Source organism: Amblyomma americanum, chromosome 6, assembly GCF_052857255.1.
Source record: "Amblyomma americanum isolate KBUSLIRL-KWMA chromosome 6, ASM5285725v1, whole genome shotgun sequence".
NCBI lineage: Eukaryota > Metazoa > Arthropoda > Arachnida > Ixodida > Ixodidae > Amblyomma > Amblyomma americanum.
In genome coordinates this window covers 200,385,868-200,411,098 of record NC_135502.1, presented here as the reverse complement: position 1 = coordinate 200,411,098, position 25,231 = coordinate 200,385,868, and the positions used below count along the sequence as shown (strand labels likewise).

Below are 25,231 nucleotides of genomic sequence, written 5' to 3'. Positions count from 1 at the left end.
GCGCAAGGCGAGGAGGTCGTCATATCAACGGAGAGACCCGCTGTCGGGCGCGGTGCCGGCTCGGGGGCCACAGCAAACGCGACGAGCGGCTCCCTTCTAGCTGCGGCGGGGGAGCAAGCTGAGAATTTGACTGTTCCGAAGCAGTAGAGCAACTAGATTCAGATATAGACTCTTCGTCGGTAACTTCCATGGCGAGACTGATCAACCAACGCGTAGCGCACCGCTATATATCCCAGTGAAGCCGCCACGGAGCGAGCGCAAGGCGAGGAGGTCGTCATATCAACGGAGAGACCCCCTGTCGGGCGCGGTGCCGGCTCGGGGGCCACAGCAAACGCGACGAGCGGCTCCCTTCTAGCTGCGGCGGGGAGCAAGCTGAGAATTTGACTGTTCCGAAGCAGTAGAGCAACTAGATTCAGATATAGACTCTTCGTCGGTAACTTCCATGGCGAGACTGATCAACCAACGCGTAGCGCACCGCTATATATCCCAGTGAAGCCGCCACGGAGCGAGCGCAAGGCGAGGAGGTCGTCATATCAACGGAGAGACCCCCTGCCGGGCGCGGTGCCGGCTCGGGGGCCACGGCAAACGCGACGAGCGGCTCCCTTCTAGCTGCGGCGGGGAGCAAGCTGAGAATTTAACTGTTCCGAAGCAGTAGAGCAACTAGATTCAGATATAGACTCTTCGTCGGTAACTTCCATGGCGAGACTGATCAACCAACGCGTAGCGCACCGCTATATATCCCAGTGAAGCCGCCACGGAGCGAGCGCAAGGCGAGGAGGTCGTCATATCAACGGAGAGACCCCCTGCCGGGCGCGGTGCCGGCTCGGGGGCCACAGCAAACGCGACGAGCGGCTCCCTTCTAGCTGCGGCGGGGAGCAAGCTGAGAATTTAACTGTTCCGAAGCAGTAGAGCAACTAGATTCAGATATAGACTCTTCGTCGGTAACTTCCATGGCGAGACTGATCAACCAACGCGTAGCGCACCGCTATATATCCCAGTGAAGCCGCCACGGAGCGAGCGCAAGGCGAGGAGGTCGTCATATCAACGGAGAGACCCCCTGCCGGGCGCGGTGCCGGCTCGGGGGCCACGGCAAACGCGACGAGTGGCTCCCTTCTAGCTGCGGCGGGGAGCAAGCTGAGAATTAAACTGTTCCGAAGCAGTAGAGCAACTAGATTCAGATATAGACTCTTCGTCGGTAACTTCCATGGCGAGACTGATCAACCAACGCGTAGCGCACCGCTATATATCACAGTGAAGCCGCCACGGAGCGAGCGCAAGGCGAGGAGGTCGTCATATCAACGGAGAGACCCCCTGTCGGGCGCGGTGCCGGCTCGGGGTCCACGGCAAACGCGACGAGTGGCTCCCTTCTAGCTGCGGCGGGGAGCAAGCTGAGAATTTAACTGTTCCGAAGCAGTAGAGCAACTAGATTCAGATATAGACTCTTCGTCGGTAACTTCCATGGCGAGACTGATCAACCAACGCGTAGCGCACCGCTATATATCCCAGTGAAGCCGCCACGGAGCGAGCGCAAGGCGAGGAGGTCGTCATATCAACGGAGAGCCCCCTGTCGGGCGCGGTGCCGGCTCGGGGTCCACGGCAAACGCGACGAGTGGCTCCCTTCTAGCTGCGGCGGGGAGCAAGCTGAGAATTTAACTGTTCCGAAGCAGTAGAGCAACTAGATTCAGATATAGACTCTTCGTCGGTAACTTCCATGGCGAGACTGATCAACCAACGCGTAGCGCACCGCTATATATCCCAGTGAAGCCGCCACGGAGCGAGCGCAAGGCGAGGAGGTCGTCATATCAACGGAGAGACCCCCTGTCGGGCGCGGTGCCGGCTCGGGGTCCACGGCAAACGCGACGAGTGGCTCCCTTCTAGCTGCGGCGGGTAGCAAGCTGAGAATTTAACTGTTCCGAAGCAGTAGAGCAACTAGATTCAGATATAGACTCTTCGTCGGTAACTTCCATGGCGAGACTGATCAACCAACGCGTAGCGCACCGCTATATATCCCAGTGAAGCCGCCACGGAGCGAGCGCAAGGCGAGGAGGTCGTCATATCAACGGAGAGACCCCCTGTCGGGCGCGGTGCCGGCTCGGGGTCCACGGCAAACGCGACGAGTGGCTCCCTTCTAGCTGCGGCGGGGAGCAAGCTGAGAATTTAACTGTTCCGAAGCAGTAGAGCAACAGGATTCAGATATAGACTCTTCGTCGGTAACTTCCATGGCGAGACTGATCAACCAACGCGTAGCGCACCGCTATATATCCCAGTGAAGCCGCCACGGAGCTAGCGCAAGGCGAGGAGGTCGTCATATCAACGGAGAGACCCCCTGTCGGGCGCGGTGCCGGCTCGGGGTCCACGGCAAACGCGACGAGTGGCTCCCTTCTAGCTGCGGCGGGGAGCAAGCTGAGAATTTAACTGTTCCGAAGCAGTAGAGCAACTAGATTCAGATATAGACTCTTCGTCGGTAACTTCCATGGCGAGACTGATCAACCAACGCGTAGCGCACCGCTATATATCACAGTGAAGCCGCCACGGAGCGAGCGCAAGGCGAGGAGGTCGTCATATCAACGGAGAGACCCCCTGTCGGGCGCGGTGCCGGCTCGGGGGCCACAGCAAACGCGACGAGCGGCTCCCTTCTAGCTGCGGCGGGGAGCAAGCTGAGAATTTGACTGTTCCGAAGCAGTAGAGCAACTAGATTCAGATATAGACTCTTCGTCGGTAACTTCCATGGCGAGACTGATCAACCAACGCGTAGCGCACCGCTATATATCCCAGTGAAGCCGCCACGGAGCGAGCGCAAGGCGAGGAGGTCGTCATATCAACGGAGAGACCCCCTGCCGGGCGCGGTGCCGGCTCGGGGGCCACGGCAAACGCGACGAGCGGCTCCCTTCTAGCTGCGGCGGGGAGCAAGCTGAGAATTTAACTGTTCCGAAGCAGTAGAGCAACTAGATTCAGATATAGACTCTTCGTCGGTAACTTCCATGGCGAGACTGATCACCCAACGCGTAGCGCACCGCTATATATCCCAGTGAAGCCGCCACGGAGCGAGCGCAAGGCGAGGAGGTCGTCATATCAACGGAGAGACCCCCTGCCGGGCGCGGTGCCGGCTCGGGGGCCACGGCAAACGCGACGAGCGGCTCCCTTCTAGCTGCGGCGGGGAGCAAGCTGAGAATTTAACTGTTCCGAAGCAGTAGAGCAACTAGATTCAGATATAGACTCTTCGTCGGTAACTTCCATGGCGAGACTGATCAACCAACGCGTAGCGCACCGCTATATATCCCATTGAAGCCGCCACGGAGCGAGCGCAATGCGAGGAGGTCGTCATATCAACGGAGAGACCCCCTGCCGGGCGTGGTGCCGGCTCGGGGGCCACAGCAAACGCGACGAGCGGCTCCCTTCTAGCTGCGGCGGGGAGCAAGCTGAGAATTTGACTGTTCCGAAGCAGTAGAGCAACTAGATTCAGATATAGACTCTTCGTCGGTAACTTCCATGGCGAGACTGATCAACCAACGCGTAGCGCACCGCTATATATCCCAGTGAAGCCGCCACGGAGCGAGCGCAAGGCGAGGAGGTCGTCATATCAACGGAGAGACCCCCTGTCGGGCGCGGTGCCGGCTCGGGGTCCACGGCAAACGCGACGAGTGGCTCCCTTCTAGCTGCGGCGGGGAGCAAGCTGAGAATTTAACTGTTCCGAAGCAGTAGAGCAACTAGATTCAGATATAGACTCTTCGTCGGTAACTTCCATGGCGAGACTGATCAACCAACGCGTAGCGCACCGCTATATATCCCAGTGAAGCCGCCACGGAGCGAGCGCAAGGCGAGGAGGTCGTCATATCAACGGAGAGACCCCCTGTCGGGCGCGGTGCCGGCTCGGGGTCCACGGCAAACGCGACGAGTGGCTCCCTTCTAGCTGCGGCGGGGAGCAAGCTGAGAATTTAACGGTTCCGAAGCAGTAGAGCAACAAGATTCAGATATAGACTCTTCGTCGGTAACTTCCATGGCGAGACTGATCAACCAACGCGTAGCGCACCGCTATATATCCCAGTGAAGCCACCACGGAGCGAGCGCAAGGCGAGGAGGTCGTCATATCAACGGAGAGACCCCCTGTCGGGCGCGGTGCCGGCTCGGGGTCCACGGCAAACGCGACGAGTGGCTCCCTTCTAGCTGCGGCGGGGAGCAAGCTGAGAATTTAACTGTTCCGAAGCAGTAGAGCAACTAGATTCAGATATAGACTCTTCGTCGGTAACTTCCATGGCGAGACTGATCAACCAACGCGTAGCGCACCGCTATATATCCCAGTGAAGCCGCCACGGAGCGAGCGCAAGGCGAGGAGGTCGTCATATCAACGGAGAGACCCCCTGTCGGGCGCGGTGCCAGCTCGGGGGCCACGGCAAACGCGACGAGTGGCTCCCTTCTAGCTGCGGCGGGGAGCAAGCTGAGAATTTAACTGTTCCGAAGCAGTAGAGCAACGAGATTCAGATATAGACTCTTCGTCGGTAACTTCCATGGCGAGACTGATCAACCAACGCGTAGCGCACCGCTATATATCCCAGTGAAGCCGCCACGGAGCGAGCGCAAGGCGAGGAGGTCGTCATATCAACGGAGAGACCCCCTGCCGGGCGCGGTGCCGGCTCGGGGGCCACGGCAAACGCGACGAGCGGCTCCCTTCTAGCTGCGGCGGGGAGCAAGCTGAGAATTTAACTGTTCCGAAGCAGTAGAGCAACTAGATTCAGATATAGACTCTTCGTCGGTAACTTCCATGGCGAGACTGATCAACCAACGCGTAGCGCACCGCTATATATCCCAGTGAAGCCGCCACGGAGCGAGCGCAAGGCGAGGAGGTCGTCATATCAACGGAGAGACCCGCTGTCGGGCGCGGTGCCGGCTCGGGGGCCACGGCAAACGCGACGAGCGGCTCCCTTCTAGCTGCGGCGGGGAGCAAGCTGAGAATTTAACTGTTCCGAAGCAGTGGAGCAACTAGATTCAGATATAGACTCTTCGTCGGTAACTTCCATGGCGAGACTGATCAACCAACGCGTAGCGCACCGCTATATATCCCAGTGAAGCCGCCACGGAGCGAGCGCAACGCGAGGAGGTCGTCATATCAACGGAGAGACCCCCTGTCGGGCGCGGTGCCGGCTCGGGGGCCACAGCAAACGCGACGAGCGGCTCCCTTCTAGCTGCGGCGGGGAGCAAGCTGAGAATTTAACTGTTCCGAAGCAGTGGAGCAACTAGATTCAGATATAGACTCTTCGTCGGTAACTTCCATGGCGAGACTGATCAACCAACGCGTAGCGCACCGCTATATATCCCAGTGAAGCCGCCACGGAGCGAGCGCAAGGCGAGGAGGTCGTCATATCAACGGAGAGACCCCCTGTCGGGCGCGGTGCCGGCTCGGGGGCCACAGCAAACGCGACGAGCGGCTCCCTTCTAGCTGCGGCGGGGAGCAAGCTGAGAATTTGACTGTTCCGAAGCAGTAGAGCAACTAGATTCAGATATAGACTCTTCGTCGGTAACTTCCATGGCGAGGCTGATCAACCAACGCGTAGCGCACCGCTATATATCCCAGTGAAGCCGCCACGGAGCGAGCGCAAGGCGAGGAGGTCGTCATATCAACGGAGAGACCCGCTGTCGGGCGCGGTGCCGGCTCGGGGGCCACAGCAAACGCGACGAGCGGCTCCCTTCTAGCTGCGGCGGGGAGCAAGCTGAGAATTTGACTGTTCCGAAGCAGTAGAGCAACTAGATTCAGATATAGACTCTTCGTCGGTAACTTCCATGGCGAGACTGATCAACCAACGCGTAGCGCACCGCTATATATCCCAGTGAAGCCGCCACGGAGCGAGCGCAAGGCGAGGAGGTCGTCATATCAACGGAGAGACCCCCTGCCGGGCGCGGTGCCGGCTCGGGGGCCACGGCAAACGCGACGAGCGGCTCCCTTCTAGCTTCGGCGGGGAGCAAGCTGAGAATTTAACTGTTCCGAAGCAGTAGAGCAACTAGATTCAGATATAGACTCTTCGTCGGTAACTTCCATGGCGAGACTCATCAACCAACGCGTAGCGCACCGCTATATATCCCAGTGAAGCCGCCACGGAGCGAGCGCAAGGCGAGGAGGTCGTCATATCAACGGAGAGACCCCCTGCAGGGCGCGGTGCCGGCTCGGGGGCCACGGCAAACGCGACCAGCGGCTCCCTTCTAGCTGCGGCGGGGAGCAAGCTGAGAATTTAACTGTTCCGAAGCAGTAGAGCAACTAGATTCAGATATAGACTCTTCGTCGGTAACTTCCATGGCGAGACTGATCAACCAACGCGTAGCGCACCGCTATATATCCCAGTGAAGCCGCCACGGAGCGAGCGCAAGGCGAGGAGGTCGTCATATCAACGGAGAGACCCCCTCTCGGGCGCGGTGCCGGCTCGGGGGCCACGGCAAACGCGACGAGCGGCTCCCTTCTAGCTGCGGCGGGGAGCAAGCTGAGAATTTAACTGTTCCGAAGCAGTAGAGCAACTAGATTCAGATATAGACTCTTCGTCGGTAACTTCCATGGCGAGACTGATCAACCAACGCGTAGCGCACCGCTATATATCCCAGTGAAGCCGCCACGGAGCGAGCGCAAGGCGAGGAGGTCGTCATATCAACGGAGAGACCCCCTGTCGGGCGCGGTGCCGGCTCGGGGGCCACGGCAAACGCGACGAGCGGCTCCCTTCTAGCTGCGGCGGGGAGCAAGCTGAGAATTTAACTGTTCCGAAGCAGTAGAGCAACTAGATTCAGATATAGACTCTTCGTCGGTAACTTCCATGGCGAGACTGATCAACCAACGCGTAGCGCACCGCTATATATCCCAGTGAAGCCGCCACGGAGCAAGCGCAAGGCGAGCAGGTCGTCATATCAACGGAGAGACCCCCTGTCGGGCGCGGTGCTGGCTCGGGTGCCACGGAAAACGCGACGAGCGGCTCCCTTCTACTTGCGGCGGGGAGCAAGTTGACGTCACGCGTCGTCATAGCAACGGTGAGAGCTGACGTCACACAACCTTCCAAGCGCAGCGTCGGCTCTGGCGTACGGCATACGCGACGGGCGGTTAGGCGTGGCGTAGTATTGCTTTCGCAATAAAAACGGCGGTAATTTAGGTCTGGTTAAATCTGGAGTGACGCGGTAGCTACAGCTGGCCAGGTGGAACTTGCTCAGTTGAATTGCAAACTCAGTCTTTCACCGCTCCGTTTCGCTGGGCTCTGCTTCTTCATCTTCATCCCACTTGACACGGCGCATGGCCACAGCTGTTGCAGCTCGGTTTCGCTAGAGTTCCTTGATGCGCGCGCCCCCGCTCAGGGTGAAGTCACCCTTTGAACCACTCGACGCGCCAAAACCGGTTTTCGCGTGCTCCCTCCGCCATTGCGTTTCCCGCGTCGACCTCGCCGCTCTGCTGTCGTGCGGGTGTCACTGCTGCGTGCCTGCGTTCGCGTGCCTTTCATCGCCGTGCAATGACTGGATGTTGTGTTCCTCAGTGCTCCAACCATTCGAGAAATGGTTGGAGGATGTTCATTTTTCCAAGAGGTTGGAGGATGTTCAATTTTCCAAGAGACTCGAAAAGGAGGCTTCTGTGGCTGGTCCGGATCAAGCGTGACAAGTGGCAACCGACGAACTCCTCATGTGTCTGTAGTGTAAGTGCCACATGTTGGTTCAGTGTTTTTGTTGCTATTCACCACTGCTGCGTTTATTCAGCTAAGTGTAGTACAACATTTGCATTGGTCAGATGTCATTTCCGCACTATTCGTTTTGCTTGGCGTAAAAAAAAAGCACGTTTTAGCGCCGAACCGGCCATTGCTTTCCGCTTGCCTGTTTGCATCCGAAATTGCATGACGCAATGTTTTCGCTCGTGAATGCGTACCAAACGTGCTTTCGCCGCTTCTGTTCATTATAAAATAATTGCCTTTACGAGGCGCTTGTCAGCGAACCGCGGCCGACACTAATCAAGGCACAGAGCACGAGAACAAGCGAGGGCACATAGGCTGTTGCAATTACTGTGCATTTGGGTCGTCTAGGAACCAGTACGGACTAATTTACTTACAATTTTGGAGTTTTTGGCACGTATGCTGCGTTGGGTAGCGTGCGCTGACTGTTTGCTCGATGTTTCGTCCAACGACGCCGCATTAGGTATGTAAATGAGGTTAACAGAATATGTTGTTATGTGCAGATTGAGGCGGTAATTAAAATAATTCGACTGATACATTTGGACTACTTTGTTTTCTTGTGCGCTATGTTCATTTTTTTCATTCTCGAGCAGGAATTGTGGGGCTAATTCGAATACAAATATAATCTGCAGGCTCATTTCGAAGACAAGAGCTTCGAACAAAACCGCGCGGACGGATGGAAGAAGCTCAAGCCTAATGCTGTCCCAACGGTGTTCCCATTCAAAGGTCAGATGCCTGCTAACCATGGTGTTTGTTGCCATGTTGCTTTTTGCCTCGTCGTCTACATCTGAAAGCGTTGAGTGAGGAAGCGGTTGGTGTGCGTGCATGTTAAATTTTCTGGCGCGTCTTCTGTGGACCCTTTTCAAAACTTTGGAGGTCAGCTCCTTGGCACAGCAAAATTCCTTCACCCTGACTGCCAAACCAGCTTTGGGGTAAAAAAAAAGTGCAATGCTGCAGACATATATAGCCCAATGCCGCGTTCCTTTCCTTTACACGACACGCTGTCGGGATAAAGGATTAGCACCAGCTTTGCCTAGCCACTACTTTTGTTGAAGGGGGGTGAAAAACAGCTGCACGTGACGTTTAGGATGGGCCGTCATGGTGAAGGGTCCTTTGGAATGCAGAAAAGCTTACTTTCGGAGTTTTTCAAAAGGACCACTATTTTAAATATGTAATGTGCTCTGTTCGCTTATTTATCTGCTTCCAGAACTTCATAAAGAGCGAAGGCCACCAAGGGACCGAAGTGTGCATGTGCCTGCATTATTCAATGATGACGCTGACCCACAAGGTTCTTCACCAGAAGTGAGAAACGTCCTTCCCTCAAACACGCAAGAGTATCCTCCAGCAGATTCATCGTCAGATGGAGTGATAAATGAGACATTGGTGGGTACAGAAAACAGCAATGCTAGTCAGCAACTTACTTCGGCCACCACAGATGTACGGCCTCAAGAAACTGCAGTGGTTCGTGCGTACCAACCCTTGATTCTGAGGTAGCAGAGCTTAGGAAGAAGATAGCAGATCTCACAGCAGCCAATAATAAGCTGAAACAACACCATAAAGAGTCTAAGAACACTGTCAAAAAACTACAGAAGCAGAATCGCAAGCTGCAGAAACAGGCAGCTAATTTCTCACGAAATACGAAGTTTTTAAATGAAGACCAAATTCGTGCCCCTTTCTCGGAACAACAATCGTGGCAATTCATGGTCAGCGCAAACAGTAAAGCAAGGCCTAAAAATTAAATTTGCTTGTGGAACCACTGGGTATGAAACGCTCAGAAAGATTGGCTACCCTCTTCCATCAAGCAGAACGTTAGCAAGAAGAATTCAGAGCCTGAAGTTTCTGCCAGGTATCCTGCATGAAGTGATCGACGTAATGAGGTCGAAAGCAGAGGGAATGGAGGACGTGGAAAAAGACTGTGTTCTCTTTCTAGATGAAATGGAGATAGCACCCAGATTTGAGCTCAACCGTGGAGAAGACGTGATTTTGGGAGGAACGACCTTGCCCTCGAAACCTGAAGAGGCAGCCAACCATGCTCTGGTGTTTACGCTAGCTAGGGTAAACCAAAGATGGAAGCAAGCCATAGCCTATGAATTTACTGGTAGGCACGTGGACGGCTCTGTACTCAAGACGTATGTCCTGGAAACAGTCCAGATATGCAGCCAGACTAAGAGTACGGGTAGTCACCTGTGACATGGGTGCAGCAAATCGCGCTATGTGGAGAGAATTTGGCTTTTTGAGTCACCGCCATTCGACAACTTCGTGCTCAATACCCCACCCAACCTAAGACGGGAAGGAAATTTTTTTCATCTCTGACCCAGCACATGTCCTTAAGAACCTGAAAGGACAGCTTCTAAACTCTAAAGTTTTCACACTCAGTGATGATACAGTAAGCAAGAACGGACTGACTTCCTCGAAGGTGAAACTAGAGCATGTACAGGCCGTCTTGGACTATAACGCTGCCAATGAACTTAAGGTAGCACCAAATTTATCAGAAATCCACATTAGTGGTGGACACTTCACAAAGATGAAAGTTGGAGTCGCTGTCCAGCTTTTCCGCAAAGCCCCGCCAGCTATTAGGTTCCTAATAAAAGAAGGAGTGATTGAGCCAGAGGCCGAAACAACAGCGTGGTTTATGGACCTCGTTTCTAGGTGGTACGCCCTTATGTCATCGCGTCATTCCACCATGGCGCTAAGCCGCAGGAACATGACTAAATATCATGCCGCCTTGGACACACTGCGTATGGCAATAGACACGATCAGAGAACTGAAAATGGGCACTGGATCTCAGTGGAAGCCATCGCAAGCAGGGGTCCTAATTGCAACAACGGCGGTCCTTCGCCTTCAAGAAGTGCTTCTTGGCAGTGAAAGGTATGAATTCGTTCTGACGAGCAGACTGTTGCAAGACTGCCTAGAAAACCTTTTTTCTGTGGTGCGGCTCATGAAGCCAGTGCCCACTGCGTACGACTTGAAGTGTGCACTTCGACTCATCAGCGTCAGCCACTTTCTTCACACTCCCAGGTCGACAAATTACGAACTTGACGACCGTGACTACCTTGTAGATCTGCTTGCACACGCCAAGAAGGAAGGTACAGAAAACGAAGTCGACGAAATCAATGATTCGGAAATCCTGTTCATTGAAGAGCTCACGTCAACCGAGTGCCGTATCCTGTTTTACCTTGGCTGTTTTATTTTGAAAGGAATCCTAAAATTCATAACCTGTGCGCAGTGCAAGGCTGCTCTCCTTGGCAACCTGACGATGAGTATGCTTCCCTCACTGCACTCAAGGAATACGTCAGGGATGGACAAAACCTCATATATCCCAGCAGAGATGTAATGAAAACACTAAAAAACTATGAAGAGCACTTTACCGGCGTCAATTCAATGTGTACCGACACATTTTTCACCATGAAGTCGCCACTTCGTTCTTTCATAGCATATCTTGAAGAGATAGACAAGCCCTCTGTGAAGACTTGAATGGCTCACAAAGAGCGAATAAGAAAAATGCTGACTGCTGCGTATGCCAGAGTGAGGCTCCGAATTCATCTTCGCCAAATTCCGAGCCCTCATTCTAGTGGCCACGGAAGCAAAACTTGTGCTGGAGTCAGCCTTGCGTAACCAAGCCGGAATATGAAGTTCTGCGAAAGTTTAGCTTCGAAGCCAGAATTCTGCATCTCTCAACCTAATCAAAGTTAACAGCTCTAAGACTCAACTTATATGCTTTCACAGCCCAATGAAGAAGGTAGATTTTAACCATCAGCTGTTCTTGCACGGATCTGATTGTTCTCAACGTCAGTAAACTACAGTAAAGTACCTAGGAGTATACTTCGACTGTGCTCTTTCATGGAATGATCAGTTATCCCACGTTTGTAAAAAGCTCAGAACTGTCTCCTGTGTGCTTTACAACATTAGGTACTACATGCCGCTTACAATGCGCAAAGTTATTGTAAACGCTGTTGGTTATAGCGTACTGCGTTATGGCATAACAATTTATGGTCACTTTGCAGTTTGCTGGAAGTATAGGATCAACTCTCTCCTACGATCTTTGTTAAAAAATATTGGCTGTGACTTAGGCCTTCACAGGTTACCTCCAAGTGTTCGCCGGGCAAAAACTAAATATAAACTAAAAAAGATGCTGCGATACACTAATTAGTGGGTTTACGACGTTGTACACATGCTTTACCACCTGTCAAGTAAATCCTGATTTCATTGGTTGCTGCTGTATTTTTTGCACTGATCTGAGGTATTTTAATAATAATAATAATAATAATTGGTTTTTGGGGGGAAAGGAAATGGCGCAGTATCTGTCTCACATATCGTTGGACACCTGAACCGCGCCGTAAGGGCAGGGATAAAGGAGGGAGTGAAAGAAGAAAGGAAGAGATAGGTGCCGTAGTGGAGGGCTCCGGAATAATTTCGACCACCTGGGGATCTTTAACGTGCAGTGACATCGCACAGCACACGGGCGCCTTAGCGTTTTTCCTCCATAAAAACGCAGCCGCCGCGGTCGGGTTCGAACCCGGAAGGTATTTTCACGCCATTTTGGTTTTCCTGTCTATTTTTACTTTGCCTCTGTACTAATTTGATATTCTGTAATTTTTAATGTGCGTTTATGCCTGTGTGTATGTTTGCGCGGTTCCGCTGCCTGTCGGGCTCTGCCCCCAAGCCCTATGAGGCTTTGGCAGGCCGGATTTTTTACTTTTTTTAAATATTTGGAGCAATAAAGTAATATTATTTTTATGTATATATGCAATCACAACTGTTTTGTCAATTACAGTAATCTATTTTACACAGATGTCTTCTTTGAAAAAAGCCAATACTGTTCACGTTCCCATTAACACAAATATTTGTACCCTTATTGTGTTTTCATGACCACTCATTAAATGATTTCATGTTTGCTTGGGTAACAGTTTATGTGTTCATACAGGTACACTCAGACGAACAGGTGAGTGCTTATATTTTATTACCGTTGCTGATAATCTTTGTTTCTTCAAAACGCGCTAAACCAAGACGCTGTGTCATTGACCGCGTCTGCTCAGTTTTCTTAACATCCATGGCACTCACTTGTATTGGGACATTTATAGCTAAAAACTTAAAAAAATGAACGCCAAACAAAGCTTGGATAGAAATCACCCGTTGCGTTTCAGCAATTCTATTAAACTTGGTAGTTTGAAATTAACTACAAAAGAAGTGAGCAGAATTAAATACTTTAAATTGAGGGAGGTGTGCTATATAATAAATTTTCAAACTCCCCCTCCACGCAGTGGTTTGCGGAATTTTTCAAGAGTTTTGTTCGCCCCGAGATTAAACATGCGTAGGAAGGACAGCACCAATGGGTCTTCCAGTACCCGCGGTGGTATGCAGAATATGCCTTGACATAACCGTCCGTCATCGAGATTTAACTCATCTTAAAAGCGGCTCAAAACTTTTTATTGCATGCTCCTCTGCTTAGTAATGGTTCCCTTCATCGTAATCTATCGCAAAACTCGGTAAATAAATGTTTTCAGGATTTTTTTTCCCTTTGCTTCTCTGGGAGGATGGTCGCTTGACGCGAGTAAGCTAGCTGACGACGCAAATTTATGTTGGGGTTGAGTGCTGTTTCGACACACCAACGGGCGCAGTGCATAAGAGATAGGTTTTGAACTATAGCGATAGATTCTAGAGAAGCTTCACTGACATAATTGGCGCATATCTTGCATACCCACTTTCCTTGTTACCGTCGACACCATGTTGTTGGCTGCTTGTCCCGTTTTTAAAACCAGAAGGCTCTCCAACAAAATTTAGCATTCTATCCTCATGTAAAACAAAAGTGCACAACAAGACTCCTTATATTTCTTATTTTGAGCGCCCGCGGCAAGCCAGAAGCGAGCAGCCCTTCCCCAACGATAACGAAACCTGCATGCCGCGGGAACGAGAATGGCGGCCGCCGTAGCAGACGACGCAGATGTTCTCACCCTGAACGGGGGCGCGCGCATCGAGGCACCCTAGGTTTCGCCGACGCGCCGCGCCGCCAGCAGCCGCCGTTCCATGTGACTGGTCACGGGATCAACCACGTGACGATCCACGTGATCAGCCACTGCGATGCGCCGTCGGCAGCTGCTCCGCACCACGTGACAGCGTGGCGGCGCAACTACGGGGTGGCGGTATAGCCGTAAGGTGGCGTTGCAGCCACAGGGTGGCGGCGCCTCCACGCTGAAGGCTCGAAATGCTACCGTAATATTGCTATCGCTACAAAAGGGTCCCTGCAAGTGCCATTGGGTATAGTCCGCATCAGCGTGTCGGCGTCCACTCCTGTATGAAGCTGTGTGATCAAACTCATGCAGATTGACCCCTTGCAAGACAGCCACTCGGGTCACGGAGATTGATCAGCCAACGTAAGGAATTGTGGTCGGTAATCACTGTGAATGGTCGTCCGTATAGGTCGCAGCGAAACCGCTGAAAGGCGAAAACTACCGCAAGGCACTCGTGCTCAGAAATGGTGTAGTTGCGCCCAGGTTTGTTTCAGCAACGGCTGGCGTAAATAATAACGTGTTCCTGTCTCCATATTTCTTAATCAGCACAGCTCCAACGCCAACAGCACTGCAATTAATATACAATTCCGTTGGATAAGAAGGATTGAAATGGTCTAGAATAAGATTCGATGTTAGGAATAACTTGAGGTGGCGAAGGACAACGCAGCGTTCTATGGAAAGAAAAGTGATAGGTGTAAGGTTAAGAGACCGGAAGCTGGCAGAGTGGGTGAGAGAGCAAACACACGCTAGTGACATCCCAGTGGAAATCAAGAGGAAGAAATTGGCTTGGGCGGGGCACGTAATGCGCAGGCAAGATAACCGCTGGTCCTTTAAGGTGGGTTCAGATGAGAGGACAGAATCGCGGATGGTCCGGTCGCGTCAGCGCTTTCCGCGTGCCACGTGACGCGAACGTCACTGCTCTGAGCCATTACCCCCTGAACAGCTTCCAAGCCTGTGCCCAAAATTTTGACGTCACATCCGGCAGGCTCACACTTCCAGAAGCCGCATCGCCAGCGAAATGACTTTAGTCCCTGCTGTTCTTTCTTTCACGCTCCCTGCGTCGCGTGGGCCCGTTGGTTGCAGCGGTATGACATTCCTTGTGTGTGCTACGAGGGTCCGCGTTCGACGGCGCGGCGTGGACGGAGCCCCCAGTGGCGGCAAAAGCACTCAAGGGAAAGCAGTTCAGCTGGAAGAGAGGAGATCGGCGACAGCCGGTCTCGTTTTGGAAGCAGCCAGCACACATGTTTCTATTGTATATGGCTGCAAGCAACTTGAGTGGGATTGCTTTCGGGCCTGCCGCCATGGACCGCACGGAGAAGACCCAGGTGACAGCTGCGTCCAATTACCGAGCCATACGGTGTCTCTTTGCCTCTCCGTCCCGTGTGGACCTGCGCATTATGGGGGGTCGTCACACTGATGTCAGGAGTGGGGTCTCAAAAGCAAATGTCCTCTGAATGCTGCGACATTCATGACTTCAAAATTGTAATCAAAAGGGAATCACGGGACTGATTGTGGGACTTTTACCCCCATTTGAGAGGCTTGAGGCACCGGAGGGCTTGAGCGAAATATGTCTGCATCTGAGGGAGCTCCCACTCCACAGCCGTCGCTCGGAGCAAGCATGCTGGCATTGGGAAGCGTCATTCCGACGTTTACGGGAGATAAGACAGGGGTTCCAATCTGCGATTTCTTTTCCATGCTAGAAGAGATTGGGAAAATGGGGGGATGGTCCGATGCTCAAATGCTGGGAATGGCGAGGTGTAAGATGGCAGGAGCTGCTCATGATTTTGCAGGGCGAGACGAAAAAGTAAAATCCACAAAATCATTTGCGGAATTTAAGAAGCTCGCGTTTGAACATTTCGACACTGAACCACGTCACGTGCGGGTACAGAGGTTCCGTGACGCCGGACAGATGGTAGGGGAGGACGTGCGAACATTTGCGTCGCGGCTTCAGCGCCTAGCACGCGATACGTTAAGCAGGGAGGAGGAAGGAGACCAGCTAAGGAAGAAATACGCGGAGGATATACTTAAAGAGGAAATGACCGCTTTGTTCGTGGCTGGTCTGCAAGACCCCGTGCGCCGGTTCGTGCTCTCGCGCAAGCTGAGCAATTTCGACCAAGCCGTGGCGGCCGCATTGGATGAGGAACGAATTGAGGCGTTAACGACAGCCGCAGCGAGAGTACGCGTCATAGAGAGAGCGGTGCTCAACCCTGAGGTTGCTCTCTTGACAGAGCGGTTAGATCGCTTAGAACAGCTGCTATCTCAGCAGGTGGAACGCCAGGTTGAAGCGCGCGCTCAACAGCGCCCATTCGCTGGAAACCGGAGACCGCCACAAAGCTACAGGCGCGGTATGCGAGATTTTGAAGAAATCGTATGCTTCGCTTGCCAGGGTCGCGGACACATCGCCAGGTTCTGCCAAAACGTGCGCCGTGGGGAGCCACAAAGAGAAGCAGGCGAGACACGCCCTAAGCAAGCCTACAGCGGGGCTCCAGATACCGAGACAAAAAACTAGATAGTCCTCCCTATCCTGAGGAGCGTGGAAGGGAGCAGTGGATGATGAGGTGGTGGTGGTTTGTGTGGCCGACGAGGCATGCCCTGTTGTGCGTTGCAAGTTAAATGGTTGTTGCATGGAATTGTTGATAGATACGGGGTCAAAGGTGACATCCCGATCCAAACGCACGACAGAATTTTTTGTCGCGCACCTGTCGCGCGACACAAATTTGTGTCGCAAGACAAGCTGTCTTGTCGTGCCTTGTGTCGTGCGACAAGTTTCGTGTCGTGGGTTCTTTCGCGCGACAAAGTTGTTTGTAGTAGGTTCTGCCGCACAACAGACATCTTTCCTGCATTTTGTCGTGCGAAGAAGGTCTCTGTCGCAGCATTTGTCGCGCGACAGGTTTCTGTCGCTGGTACTGTCGCGTGACAGAGGGAGTCGTGCCGCGCGACAGAGATTGCGTGCCTCAGCAAAGTTGCCTGTCGTGGGTTCAGTCGCGCGACAGACTTCTATCGCGGCTCTTTTCACGCGACAAAAGTACCTGTCGTGCGGCCTGTCGCGCGACACAACAGCTTGTCGTGGGATATGCCGCGCGACAGATACCTGTCGTGGGATGAGTCGCGCGACAGATACCTATCGTGGATTGTGCCGCGCGATAGATACCGTATCTTACGACAGATTCCTGGTGAGGGTAATTGTTTTACTGCAGAATTCTAGAAATACTGTCGTGCTGTCGTGTGACAGCGATAGGAACAAATTGACCAAAGATGCTTCAAAGCGCGTTCACTGTGGCGAGTCGCTAAGAGGATGCGAGGTGCTCTGGTCTGTTGGTGACCGGCACCGAGCGAAATGAAGTGCTCATTCACATTGGCGAATCGAGCTTTCAACTCGCTTCCCGCGACCCGGCTCTCTCACCGAACGAGAATTGGCTTACAAGAGAGGCACGTGCTGCTCGAGCAGTCACCTAATTCCCTTCCGTTCCCACATGACAGTGTGACGAAAGTAGTGCATGCTCAAGAGTATAATGCGGCTTTGAAAGCCCAAAAAGCTGTAATGCACAAGCGACGAAGCCAGCGGTGCCTGCGTATCCACACGCGCTTGCGGTGGCGGCATGTAGCTGCAGCCACGACAGCGCCTGCACACCAATCGGTGTGCGCAAGTCGAATGGCGCTACTGAAACTCAGTGTCCTCTTGGCTTCTGTGACATGTTCAAGCCATGTAACATAATGTATACCGCTACTACTGCATGCTCAGAAAAGGCCAAGGACACTTCTATGCGTCGCGGAAAAGAATGTCGTTAATCGTCAATCAGGGAAAATTACTCGACATAACCATCCGGCTACACAAAGGCAGCATGTGTGTACATGCACGCAGTTCTCTGTATAAATGTTCAAAGCAACCCCGATATCATTTTTCCGCGTTTCAGTTTCAAGAGCGTCAGCTCTTACTACTTACGTTTGTCAAGGACACGTCTCTCTGCAGGGAAGGTCAAATTGGCCACAACAGTTACCACACTATATGACATAGCAACAGCGGGCGCGTCGAGCCTCAGTTGTCACAGATACCTTCGACCCGTTTTACATATGCCAGTTTAGCGGCTATCGAAGTGTAACCCCGGGGACCCCCATTTGCATCAAATTTGGGGGCCGCCCGTTTGATGCTAACGATCGGAAGTGGTGTCATTTGACTTGTCATGTTCCTGACGATAAAATAAATATTTAGATGAAGCCCAAAATATGTGTGGGATTCGCACCGACGACCTTTTCGCCCCCAAACCGTGCATTCCGGGGACTTCCAGACAGCCATATGGCCTAATCGTTTGTCGCAGAGGGTTCCGGATGCGGTAAAACAATTCGTCTTGTTGTAATGCACACGTTTATAAAATGCGTTAACTGATATATAAGGAGGAAACATACCGGATATAGCGAAGGTGGCTGTAAATCGCAATAGTAGTGCAAAATCTTTGAAGTAGATGACGCTGCTTGTATCTTAGAACGCATGTTTCCGAAACGAAATGCCCTGAGATGTTTGCATTTTGTCTTTTCCACGTTTGCTGAGCACCCCGATCTAGCACCCCGATCTAAACACTTGAAGCTCTCGTAGCTAACGCTCTTAAGTCCAACGCTGATGCAGTGTTGGCGGAGAATTTTTTTTAGCGACAGTGACGTGGTACTTATCATAAAATAGCAAAAAAAAATACTTTACGACGTCGTTTATTGCCTTCACTGAAAATTTCATGACGGTGACACGAAAATGTCGCTAAATATAGACAGCAGCGTATGCAGCCGAAGGTGAAATGCGGCGGCCGGCGAGTTTGAACCGATTTGATTCTCGGTCGAAATGAGAATAAAGTCTTGGGACTGACGTTAACCGCGCGCTTTCAATAGTTTCGCCTGCTTTGACAGTCTAGCTCCTGTGCACCCGCGCTCGGTCCTCTAAACTGCTCTGGTCCCAGTGTGACTGTGTGCTATGAAAATCTGAGCGAAAAGGAGGATGTCTGGGGGTTTTGATGTGCACCACGGCCATACAGTTGAGCGACATGATAACGTACGGGCACGGCATGCCAGCCTGAATACCGGCCGCCAGCGTCAGAAAAATGCGACAGTAATGTTTGTTCAAGTCCATACTAAGCCATCGGATGGAGTATCATTGGCCAATATCGAGTCGTTGGTGGAAGCGATAACAGGAATACAAACAAATGTCTCCCCACGGCGCCTTTAATTGCTGCTGCTCAATCGCGGCTCTCCTGGCCTCAGCTGGCTCCGCTCCTGAAGGTGTCGCGGAAACCGAGCATATCTTTGTTTTACTATGAGACGAGGTTCACAGTAAAACGATGACGAGAGCAGCACCTCAGCGCTAGCCAGTTTCGAAGTGCACTCAGCTGCTGCATCGATGTGAAACAGGCTAGGCTTAGCGACGACTAGGGCAGCCAGGGGGTAGCGCGTAGTTCATTGCCCGGCGCGCCCGCGGGCGGCGTTGTTCCCGAAAGCTCGCCTCGCTCACTCCCGCTGGCTCACTGATTGGCTCAACAGCTTGCGACCTTCACTCGGAATGCTGGAAAATCGAGAAGCGAGCGACTGGCGCTGCGACTGAGCGATACTTTATGCCCACGTTTGCAGTACTGGTGAACAACCTTTAACGCCCATATGCTTGGGTTATCGGCTGCGTTGCGGCGAGTCCTAGTTAAGATCGTCCGCGACGCCATCGTCACCGTCCGTGACGCACAGGCTGAGAACTTCAATTCCAGTACGTGCCGAAACAGCTCGTATTTATCGTAACGATACGAACTCGAAAACACAGCTGCTTCGATGCGCTAGTGGGCTCTTGCTTGTTAAACGATACGCGATCAGGATGCTGCGAGTGTGAGCCGCTGTTGCATATTAGCTAAAGTGAGACGCAAGTATCGACGTAGTTTCGTAACGCAGTTGATATCAAAACACTCCGCTTGTACTGGTCACTGATTAAGCTGTTAAGTTTCATGATCTCCGGTGAGCGTGCCAGTGTCGCGCAAATTAATGCATCGCAGCTACTCTCCATCGTGCCAATTGCGTTCAACTTATCCACGATATTCGCCAGCTTGAGATACGGCGCTTTTCTTCGCTGTTTTTGTCGCAACTTAGTGATTTTATCTGGCCTCAAACGAAATTGCATTCTGTCAACACCGTCGTCTGCTCTGTCGTCTGCTCCGTCGTCTGGTAGGGCATCCGGGTAGCTTCAGGGGATCACAGGATCGCAGCTTCTACAAACGACATGCCAGAAAAAGTAACTGAAAGTGCTTTAGTATTCTTAAATAATCTAAAAATAATTTAAAATAAATGCAGTGTCTTTGTTGTGAAGACAATATAAATACTAATGGTTTAAAAACAAATTTTTTTGTCGGTTTCATTTTTTCACCGACACGAAAGCGCGGCCGTCGGCGCCATTGCAGCGCAACCGACGCGTCGTGCTTTGTATTATTTGCCTCTTTGAGGCATTGCTTGAGTACTTGTACGGCGGACACGTGTGAAGAACTCATTCAATAGGAAGGTGAGCAGGAGTGTGTTTTGGAAGCCAACGACCAGGATTTCGGCCTGTCAGCATTGGCGAGTTTCAACGGGTAAGCCATGAAGAAAGACAGCGCTGCGACGTCTTGTCATCTGTAAAGGGAACGAAGACTTCTGCGCCGTTTTACTAAGCTTGGATGAATCGCATGGCCGGTGAGTCCCGCTCTGCGTTTCCTTGCTAATGATCTGTATTCACACGCGCTATTTGTATGCGGCTATACAGGGATGTGAGTGGAGGCAGTCCGCCCGCGGTTGCCGCGGCTATAATGCGGCGCCAAAAAAGCAGGGCCTATATCCTGCATGATAAGTGTTGTTCTCATTGTCTTTATGTGCATTTAGTACTCGCGTGCCGTGGTAAATAAAAATGGCACCAGATATCACAACAGAGTTACGCTTTTCGCTTGCTAGCGCTTCGACACTCGGTGGAAAAGCATGGATTTGCATTGCGTAGAAGACGATGAGCGTGAAGTGCCGCGCGGCGGAGCGCTCGCGCTAGGCCAGCTGCGATCAGACACCGCACTATTTTGCTCAGGGTTAGTACTCATCGGATTAGTGCTTGTGCCTTAATATGCGTCTTACTAAATTCTGAGACAGTGATCGCATGCGAAAGGCTAGTTCATATTCATCGCCTTCTCATTTGTAAACTTGTCTGTGCTTCCCCAGTGGCACAGGATTTGAGGAAGTGTTATGTCAAAGTTAGATCAATCTTGCGTCTCCTGAGCTGTAAACGTTGATGCTTCCTCTCGTTCTGAGCACTGCGAGCTGTCGGAGATGCAACTGCACAATTATTTATGATTTCTACCTTTTTGCTATAATCCCTCGCTTTTGCGGCCCGCATTCAAGTCGTTCGCCATTGTCGATGTTTTTTTTGTTACTTATTTTCGCTTTGTTATTTATTCTTGGTTGCGTGCCATCAGCTGTGGTGCCGGCGATTCTCCGAGCTCGGAACTCTTCCCAGGCACGGGATCCTACCCACAGACCTCCCTTCGCCGCACTCACGAGTGTTCTTTGGTATTTTTTTGTTTCTCTTGCCCTTACTTACATTGCCAGTCGACAAATTTGTGCAGCTTTTAATTGTATGCAGATTTGTTAAATGCGCTAGCAATTTTTCTATGATGCTAAGCTGTGCTGTGAGATATCAAGCTTCTTGCAAGTGAAGGCATGCTTTTTTCCATTCTCGCTTCTCATTTAACCAAGGCAGACTGGTTGCAACCTTCAATTTAATACCTAGACATTGGTGCAAGGCACCATGATAGGAATTAATGAAAACCTGCACATTCTATATTCAAATTGGTGTGCGGTATTTCAGCCAGCTCATCTTTCAGTGTGGTTATAACAGTCATTGTGACTCTTCTCAAAGAATGTATATGGGTGCATTACATAAAATCTGTTCATTTGTTTTGTCATGGGCTAGCTCATTGGTTTTTTTATTTACTTATATAACGTCTAAGTTTAGTCTTTAAAGCAGTAGACGATTTCCTCTCTTGTCATTCATGACATGGCTACAGCCACTGAGAGCTGTTGCTCTGGATGTATTTATTTGCAGTTGCCAGCGGCCAGCATCTATTGGGCCATGCGTGCTTCCTGCCTTCGGCTGCGTCATCCCTCCTGATCCGTTCATGGTAGTTATTCTTTTTCAGTGATGCAAATCTTAGCTGCCTATTTAGAAAAATATTTTCAATATAGGCTTGCAGCTAGGTTTAGAAATGCATAAAATTCTACATGCACTTCACAGCAGTACCTGAGCTTATAATTACCGGAACTGTAGACTTGTACAAAATATAGTCGCTGATGTAGCTCTTGATGCAGCTGCTAACATAAACGTGCTTTGACATTGCACACCTGTTGCCTGGTATGCATATGTGTCCTCGAAAAGGACCTTTATGTTCATTTATCCCTTTAAAAACATTGTGCTCTACAATGATGGTTTACCAGTATTTCTGATACAGAGACCAAATTGTCAGTCAGTAATGTAACATTGCACGATGGCACCAATCCTTGTATGGCATAGCATCCTTGCAATGCACTGGGCAAGCTGGTGTCAGCACAGATTTATTGCTGGTTTATTGCCATAGCATATGGTTATACTGCACAGTTTGTACCTCTACCTTCTTAAAGCTGTATACTTGAAAAATTTAAAATTAGTTGAAGGAAAATTCAAGGAAATGTAGCAGTAACTGTCTCACATTTTGGTGGACACTTGAACCGTGATATAAGGGAGGGATATAGAAGGGAAGTAATGAAGAGCTGATGCGCATGTTAGATGCCCCTCTTTAGTTAAACATACCTCGCAATTAACACATTTGGTGCAAAACAAACATGGGACTTGCACGCTCACAAGCACCCTGATGTCAGTAAAACAAAGTGCCAATGTTGCCGTACTTTAGAGCTTTGCTCTTAAATGTGCAGCTGACTGCTGCTCAAAGTTGAGAGCAAAAATATGTACTTTTCCTCATGTGCAGTCTGCGGTGCTGGTGCCATTTGCAATGGTGATTGACATTGAGTTGCATGATGCGCAGTCCGTTCCTGGAGTTAGTGATTTTGTCTGTCGTGTGAATGTGCTGTTAAAATTAGTGCACAACAATGGTTCTCTAGTTAATTTTAGGTAACTGTGTCCTGTGCCACATGCTACCACCCTTTTGCCTCAAATTTCCTAATCTCATTTAGCCATCTGATTGCCACCCATTCATGCATTCACCTACTCTTGGAATCCTCCCAGTGTTTTAGTGTGGTATTGCTTATATCTTCTCTGCATTACACATGCATTGCACTTCCTCTTTTTGATTTAGTCAAGATATCTCTGTTCCTGTTTCTTGCATAAGCATAAGAGGCGACTCAAGTGCACCATCTGGGCTTGTGATGCAATGTATAGGGCCCTTCGTTCTTGAGTAAAACCTGGTTTCTCCCTACTGTTGCACCAGTAAAGATTCTTAAAGAACAGGTTCAACGCAATTTCTGTGCAAATGTGCCTGTAAGAAAGTGTGGTTTGTCGGTGCACAAAACCGAAGAACTGCTGGAGTGTAGTGGATGCCACATAATTCTTCTGACAGATTTTTTAAACAATTCTGGTTATTTTATTTCTCTTTTAATGTTTATTGTTTGTCGGTTGCCTATAATTTTTGGATAAACTGAAAACTACATGTACTGACTGGTATTTAATTCCAATAATTATACCCATTATTATGAAGCTGTGTTGGAAGGTAGGTGTGCATTTAGTATGCATGCTTTGAATTTCAGTGATCGTTTCTGCAATGCAAAATGGAGGACAGGTCTCTGCTGTGCGAGTTTTTTTGCAATGGAGTGAAAGTAGCTGGAGCAGCATTTGCTGCTGTGTCACCCAGCCAAAAGTTCTCCCACAGACCACTGAGCTTCTGAATACCTATGGCTTAAAGCTCGAAGCTCTGGTTGCCCTTTCCGTGGTTTTCTGCATTAACGAGTGCGAGCCCAAGGGCTCAGAGCTAACAAGCATTTGAAACCATAGAGCTATACACAGTAGTGCTGGGGCCGTGCAGCAAGTCAGTGTGAATTAGGTCGCGATAAACGTGGTTTACTGTAGAAAGCCAGTGTGAAAAAATAGTTGCGCTCACAGAAAACGCTGTTTCTTTCTTAGTCGGTCATTGAAACAAAGCAATGCATGTAAAATTTGATATCTCACTGATCCCTCAATTTTTTTCCAGCTAAAGACCAAGAGTTGCATGGAAGTTGTGCAAGCCACCAAGTTGCGTGTGATTTGTGCCAGGCACATGGAGCAGGCTGGGAAATTAGTGGATGGCCAGTGGTATTCACTCAGTAAGGCAAGCTTTTTCTGTAAGTACAGTTTTTGGCATGGCATTGCTTAGGAACGCATGCACTAATCTGACTACTCTATGCCCGCCCATGTTTCAAAAATAAAGAAGTACATGAAAAAAAATTGATTGCCGAAAAAAAATTGCCGCTTCTGTTATGTTTTTCAGGAAAGTATTTGCCATTTAAAGGGCTGTGAAAACCTTAAAAATTATTATGTGCTTGTTGTGGCTTTTTTTCAAATTTCTTTCACGTCTATGTTCGCCTGACCTTGTAGCTTGTCTGCATGAGATTGGCTGCAACCTACAGTTCGCTTTTTTGTTGCTCCTTAATTGCCTGTCACAATCTTTACTTTGCATGGCAGTGTCATGCAGTTTGGGAAGTAATCTGATCTTATTTCTGCATTGGCCTGAAGTGCAAGCTTTTGCATGTGGGGCAGGTTTATGGCCTCCTTTTGTTTGCTGTAACTGCAGTTTGGCCATGACAGTTAGAGGCTTAGTCCTTTTTTTATTTTGATGCAGTGTCATATACTTCATGCATAAATTAATGAGGTAAGCACTATTTTTGTAATAAATGAACATTCATTATAGCTGTGGCCATTATAAGTGCACTTGACGCTTAAATGGCTGTCTTCCGGCATTCAGTATTACATCTTAAAACCAGCCGGACGACACAAAACAGGAGAAGAGATGAGCACAAGATGAGGCTGGTCAAACAACTGAAATTTTATTGAAGGATAGTGGAAAAAAAAGACCTGCAAAGAGATTCAAGCACGCAAATCCCCAAAGCAGTGAGAGGGCAAAAAACAATAGAAAGGCACTGACGTACTAGTAAACCATCTAAAAAACTAATTCCTTACAGTGAAGGTTCACCGACGGTTTAGTCAGGCACTTGTTTTTAGCCTTACTGATGTAGTAAGCCTCACATATTTTAGGACATTCATTACTTCCCTAAACCACTGATGTGCCGCAGAAATCAGGCGTGCAAAGAGAAAGGTCGTCCTCCGATTGCATTCACGAGATTGAACGTGCAGTGTCTGGTGAAAATTCGCCTTCCTCTCTATACAGTGAAAGTGCTCTCAGCCAGGCACACATTCAGATATCTGCTTGTCTGCCCATAGTAGTTTCAGCTACGAGGCAGTGGAATGCAAAAAACCCGTTTATTTTTGCAAGTGGTGAACATTTTTTATCTGCCACTGTGCATAGCGGACGATTACCCGTAGTTGTA

At 50.4% G+C, this 25,231-nt stretch overlaps 1 protein-coding gene across 1 annotated transcript; it reads left to right on the top strand.

The window, feature by feature from the left end:
- Positions 1-20,134: 20,134 nt before the first annotated feature.
- On the top strand, positions 20,135-24,060 carry LOC144095695 (uncharacterized). Its single transcript, XM_077629354.1, has 4 exons — positions 20,135-20,374; positions 21,139-21,232; positions 21,768-21,843; positions 23,899-24,060. The coding sequence occupies exons 1-4, from the start codon at positions 20,359-20,361 to the stop codon at positions 24,058-24,060; spliced, it is 348 nt and encodes a 115-aa protein (XP_077485480.1). The 5' UTR covers positions 20,135-20,358.
- The last annotated feature ends 1,171 nt before the right edge of the window (positions 24,061-25,231 follow it).